Source organism: Lotus japonicus, chromosome 5 (assembly GCF_012489685.1).
Source record: "Lotus japonicus ecotype B-129 chromosome 5, LjGifu_v1.2".
NCBI lineage: Eukaryota > Viridiplantae > Streptophyta > Magnoliopsida > Fabales > Fabaceae > Lotus > Lotus japonicus.
In genome coordinates, this window is record NC_080045.1 from 16,753,352 (window position 1) to 16,759,732 (window position 6,381).

The 6,381-nt window shown below is 45.6% G+C and overlaps 1 protein-coding gene across 1 annotated transcript; it reads left to right on the plus strand.

Moving 5' to 3' along the window:
• Positions 1–3,171: 3,171 nt before the first annotated feature.
• On the plus strand, positions 3,172–5,837 carry LOC130719172 (uncharacterized). Its single transcript, XM_057569810.1, has 4 exons — positions 3,172–3,390; positions 4,222–5,304; positions 5,356–5,658; positions 5,832–5,837. The coding sequence occupies exons 1-4, from the start codon at positions 3,172–3,174 to the stop codon at positions 5,835–5,837; spliced, it is 1,611 nt and encodes a 536-aa protein (XP_057425793.1).
• Positions 5,838–6,381: the final 544 nt, after the last annotated feature.

The following is a 6,381-nucleotide window of genomic DNA, read 5'->3' on the forward strand; positions in this document are numbered from 1 at the left end:
TAAAATCAAATATTTGTGTTTATTTTAATTCGAGGATTTGATATAGATCTTAAATCTATATCTCTAATTTTTCTTCCTCAAATATTAATTCATTCTATTATTATTTTTAAAATTAGTAATTAAATTATTTCAAACATTTTCACATTTCTCATTTTTCTATCATTACCACTACAATAAAAATAAAGATGTGAGCGTTATATATTCGTATTCAGATTTTATTAGAACTATAATTCATAATTCATTATAATTATTAATCATGAATTGGAACTTCAAGAATTCTCATTCAATAACTGCAGCTTTTTTTTTATTGAAGGCACTTAAGTTTTGTAACTTATGCCCCTTTACTATCTACTTGAAAGCATCACTCAAATTCCATGTGAATGATTTTGTATCGAATTCCATGACTCATATTAGATTTATCAATTTATGATTAGATTTATTCATTCATTATTTATATTTATATGTTTTGATCCACTATTACAATTTGTCATATTAACACTATGCAACAATTTATTTGTTTATTCTATCCATTTGAAGCAAAGTATGTTTTATTATATTTTCATCTATAACTGGAACAAAATAGAGTTCACCTTTTTTTTTAGCTCATGAGCATCCCAAAAAAACTATACAATTTAATCTTTAAATGTCTCAACCCCATATCACAATAAATTTCACAGCCTTAAGACAAAATATCCAATTTTTCAATGTAAAAAGGTTCATAGACCAAAGTAAACTTCAATTTATAAAGAACACCCTACCTATACTCAATTACCTAAGGACATGTACAACTGATTAGTTTTCATAAACTTCTCTATGATATTCTTCCATGCAGGAGCACCAACAACAAATCCTACCAAAACATGACTTACCTTCTTCAGCAGCCATACAAAGCTTTGAATCTAAAGGAACCTTACCGAGAAAGGGTACCCTCATTTCATTGCACATCTTCACTGATCCACTGCCACTATTGTCAAATGCTTCAGTGCAAGCAATCAAAATTACCATTTCTAGTGTTTTTTCTCTCATGTAATCCAAAATCCACCGTGTAACATCTTTCTCCACACTGTTTTCTGACAACTTCAGAGACTTGAAATCTGTGATTGGCTGGAATAGCCCACTCATATTCTCAATCTTCATACTCTTTAGGGTCTTTGAGCTGGTACTGCCAGCAACACTTCCATGATCCTATCTAATTTTCCCTTAGAAGAAATGAAATTCACTTATTCTAATGCAACATCCAAGAATAATTTATCTGCAAGTTCATCGTCTTCACCCTCTTAGCAGCAGAAAACTGATTGTGGCCCAAAGAATATAACAGGAATCCTAGTAAGTCCTCCACTGTTATTCTTCAAGATCTTCAAGTTAAAAAAGCTCCAAAATCAAACTGGAACCCTTCCACAAAACCCCATTTAACAGAGGTATTGATTCCAACAGAGGGACCAACCCAATTGCTCAAACATCCACCATTCCACCCAACAGCAAAATGATAAGGAAAGGTTGAAGAAATATTCACAATAAAAACTTAATGACTGAAGGAGAGATTTTAAAAAAGAATCTTGTGCATACCTCATTACAATCCTTAGGTTCCTCTATGGTTTTCCGTTGGTGCATGATAAAAAATCCTCCTCCAATGTGTACATAGTACGTTCAGTAGATGTACATACATTCCAACTTCACTACATGTTCCAACTTCACATAAGCTCTTTTGTTCTCTTTGGTAATATTATTGTGTCCATGATTTTCAATGCATATACAGTTCTCGTGTCCTCCTTCTTTGCCCTTAAAACCTATCAACATAATAAGTAAAATATTGGTCAACAATTGTCCAGTAAAAAAGAATATGAATCACAATTAAAGAATAAGAATTTAACGAATCACGGTATCATATGAAAAGAAGATAGAGAAGAAATCACAAAGAGAAGTAACCCAGAGGAAAATAAATTATTGAGAAAATATACCCAAGGTTATGTACACAGGCAAAATGTGTCTTGCAATGTACTAAAATGTAGCCTCACTGTTCTGGGAATGAACATTGAAGATAGGGATAGTACCTAGAGAGTGGAAGAATGTGCTAGAGAGAGAATGAGAATGAGAGAGAGCGCTGAATTTCGTATACTCTTTATTAAATGAGCTAAAAGTCCCTTACAATTGATGTTTCACCTCCTATTTATAGAACTTGGGTACTACCTATTGGGCCAATTGGGCCTCTGAAGTTGAGGCCCAACTAGAGGCCAGGCTCTCGCTCTTGGGCGGGACGAACCCTGGGCGTCGCCCCTCTAGGGGCTCGCCCAGTCCACTAGTCCACAAGACACCGAGCTCGAAGTATGAGAGCTAAGTGTGTCTTTTAAATGCTTTTACATGCATCCTATGGTGTGCTGGAATCTAAGCTGCCAACATGGCTTAAGGACAAAAGAAGAAAACTACACCGCCGACATGGCGTAAGCGAAAGGAAACAAGCATCTTTAATCGCCCAGTCCACTGGTCTTGGCGAGCAACCCAAACCGGCAAGTCCACAAGTTCACTGGCGGCGGGAACGATTGCTTTGTACTGACGATTAGTTGGAGTAGGCGAACGTCTTTCGTTCGGCGAGCCAGGTGACAGGTGTTAGTCATGTACTGATCATCCAAGTGTTGGCTGGCGATGCCCCTGGCGGGCGGCTAAACTTTACTGGCGACATCGTTTGTTAGGCGATGGCATTTAGTCTTTATGGCGGCGAGGCCTTTCGCGCTTTCCCTTGTTTCAAAAACCTTTCAAATCTCTAACTGCCCCATGTGATACGTCAGTTACGTCAGTTTTCCCCTTTCTCCGCAACCGTCACCTCACTCCTCATAACTGTCCAATCATGCGCAGTAACTCCCCATCACACGCGACCCACTTCCCAAAAACCATCATGACCTCCAGCCTTCCACACGCGTCCACCACGCGTCACCTCTCCAACTTCCCCCCCTTGCCTATAAAAACCCTTTTCCCCTACAATCATCCCTTTCCGAAACCTCTCTTTACCTCTCTTATCGCTTACCAAGCTCCCTCTTCCAACTTCCGCTCTGGTGCCGTCGCCTTTCACCCTTTCCGCTACCCACTCTTCACGTCCTTACCCGGTGAGTCCTTGTTCCCTTATCTCTGCATCTTATCTCTACTTATCTTTCCTTTTCCCTTACTTAGTTGTCAAAAATGGCTTCAAACCCTAACTCCCCTAATCACACCACCTCTTCTTCTGAGAATGACCCCGACTCTACCGCAGCCGGCGGCCTCCGTCTAGAGGTCCCGGAGATTCCCCAGTACCGAACGAAAACCTTTGCAACCCTGCCCCTTCCAGTCCAGATAGCACCCTCCCACGAAGCGATAGACCAACCCTCCGTTTTCCAGGATAGGGAGCCTATCGTGGAATTCGTGAGCAGCCTTGGTGGTTTATCTGACGATGATGAAATAAATGACAAACTCAGGATTTGGCCCTGCAGTGCTGAGGACCGCCCCTAGCTTCATAGGGCCAACGACGATGTGAAAAGATCCCATTTTTTCTTTGTTTATGAGTATATGTTTGGCGAGCTTGGAGTCAGGCTTCCTTTCTCGCCCTTCGTTCAAACCGTCCTCCGCGATATTAATGCGGCTCCTTGTCAACTCCATCCCAACGCCTGGGCCTTCATCCGGTGCTTCGAGATCTTGTGCGCCGCTGTTGGCACCGCCCCATCTCCCACCAGCTTCTTCTACCTCTACGATGTTGACCCCAAGTCCATCAAAAATAAAGGATGGATCTCCCTAAAGGCCCGAGCCGGCCGTAAGTGCCTGAAACCTCATAAGAGTAACGCGAAGTCCTCCTTCGCACGACGATATTTCCGCGTGGCGGTTCACCCCGCCTATCCCGAGGCTTTCACCCTTAGGGACGGGACTGCCCTTTCTCTCAATGACAAAGCCTTTTTGAATCTCCTCGCCCCGCTTCCTATCCTTGACTGCTCGACAATCCTTGATGGCGCTCGCCTCTCAAGGACACCCAAATACTTAGGTCACATAATTTATTTTCACCATCGCCATTTCTCTTCTCACCCCTTATGTTGCTACTGACCCTCTTTTTTTTTGTTTATTGTTGCAGAAGATATGAACTTCACCAACGCCGAGCTCTTGAAAGCCCGTGAGAGGAAAATGGCCCGCTTTTCCCCGAAGTTCAACACTGAGGGCGACGGGAAAAAACGGGGCGGTGTTGAGAACCAAGCCGAGGGCGCTCAGGCCCCCAAGAGGAGGAGATTAGTCAAAGGCTCCTCCGCCAGCTCTTCCAACCCCGACGCTCAACCCACCGCCGCCGCTGTGACCAAAGGCAAGAAAGCTGCCACCACCGCTGCCATTGCAAGCTCCAAGTCTCCAACTGACGGGACGAGCCAACTCCCTGCCGCCGAAGCTTCCGCCGCCGCGGCCACTGAGCCTGTCACTGTCACAGCCCTCGATTCTGCTGCCGCTGGTACAGCCACCGGTGCCGCCACCGGTGCCGCCTCCAAATCTGCCAATATAGGCGGCACAACAACAACCGCTGACCAGTCGTCGACTGCTGGCATAAGCGCAGCGGCTGCCGCCACATGCTCCAATGCTGCCGCCGGGGAGAAAGAAAGAGAAACAGAAAAAGAAAACCCAAAGTCTCCCCCGCGCCAAGTCACACCTCCTAGCCCGCCTCCCACGAACGATGAGCGTTCCTTGTCTCCCCCGCCTCGCCAAGAAGAAAGACCCTCTCCCGATGCCGCCACTACTTTCGAGGCAGCCCGGATTGAGCAAGCCCCTGGTAACAGAGGTGGTTCTTCTGGCCACTTCAACATGCTACCCAATGCTATTGAGCCCTCAGAGTTCTTGCTCACTGGCCTCAACCGCGACGTCATAGAAAAAGAAGTGTTGAGCCGAGGCATTAACGAGACCAAGGAGGAGACCCTTGCCTGTCTTCTACGCGCTGGGTGCATCTTCGCCCACGCGTTTGACAACTTCAACTCCGCAGCTGCTGAAGCTGAACGGTTGAAGGCTGAGAGTGCTCAGCACCAAGAACCCGCTGCTGCTTGGGAAAAGCGCTTCGACAAACTGGTGGCGCAGGCGGGAAAGGAGAAAGTTCATGCCGACAAGTTGATTGGCGCGGCGGGAAACAGGATCGGCGAGCTGGAAGACCATCTGAAGCTGATGAAGGAAGAGGCGGACGGCCTTGATGCAAGCCTCCAAGCTTGTAAAAAAGAAAAAGATCAAGTAGAGAAGGACTTGGCCGCCGAAGGCGAGGCGCTGGCTGCCAAGGAGTTAGAGCTTGAAACATTGGGCGCTGAACTGGAGCTAGCAAAGAAGGCGCTGGCGGAGCAGGAGAAAAAGTCTGCTGAGTCTTTGGCTTTGGTGAAGGCAGATCTGGAGGCGATGCGGGCTACTTCTGAAGAGATCAAGAAGGCGAACGAGGCTCATGGGGCAACCCTCGTCACGAAAGATGCTGAGATTACTTCCCTTCTTGCGAGGATCAAAGAGCTAGAGGGCGAGCTATCAGCGGAGAAAGCCAAAGCCACTGAGGCGAGGGAACAAGCCGCCGACATTGCCTATGACAGTCGCGAACGGGGCTTTTACCTCGCCAAGGACCAGGCTCAACACTTGTTCCCGAATCTTGATTTTAGCGCCATGGGAGTAATGAAAGAAATCACTGCTGAAGGATTGGTTGGTCCTGATGATCCTCCTTTGATTGACCAAAACCTCTGGGCCGCAACTGAAGAAGAAGAAGAAGAAGAAATAGGAGAAGAAGAAAGAAATGATGAATAGTGTAATTTTAATTTTTACCTAACCTTTACCGCCATTGCTTTCACATCGCCTTTATATTGAATGATTGTTAGGTTTAGGTGATTGTTGAATGATTGTTCTCGCCGTAAACCCTTTTGTTCGTTACTTCGCGAATCGCCGCATTCTTATTGTTAAAAAATTTAAGAATGAATTTCATAGTTAAACGCCCCGACGTACCGGAGTAATAAAATACCCAACATCCTGAGTGACTAAGCACTTGTTTTCCGCCTTATTCATTCGCCGACCTTATATCTTGCGCTACTTTTCACGCGTCATGTGATTGAATTACGCCTAACGATTTCGTGCGTTAATTTTAACTAGGGCTTGTTGCTTGGCATTTCTCCGTCAAGACTTTAAACATTTTCCACAAAGGGATAAATGGCCTCCATTCTTGAGGGCTTCGCCCGGGGCTTTGCCCGCTCGGGGCTTACAATGCTTGGGTCCCAATGGCCATTTGGGGGTCCCAAGACTTTTGCCTAGTTAACGGCGCTCGTCGTATTCTGGCGAGACTTACCCAGCACATCGTTTACGGGACCGGCGATCACATCAGATTTTCCGGGGGGAGATTCCCAGGCGTCCAAGGCCATTTGTGGAATCGCCGCC

Excerpts from the sequence above, each read along its gene's own strand:
- LOC130719172 (XM_057569810.1), top strand. The coding sequence starts at position 3,172 with ATGGCTTCAAACCCTAACTCCCCTAATCACACCACCTCTTCTTCTGAG. Across the intron at positions 3,391-4,221 it reads GGGAGCCTATCGTGGAATTC|GCCCCCAAGAGGAGGAGATT; the intron begins GTGAGCAGCCTT and ends GAGGGCGCTCAG. Across the intron at positions 5,305-5,355 it reads AACTGGAGCTAGCAAAGAAG|GCAGATCTGGAGGCGATGCG; the intron begins GCGCTGGCGGAG and ends GCTTTGGTGAAG.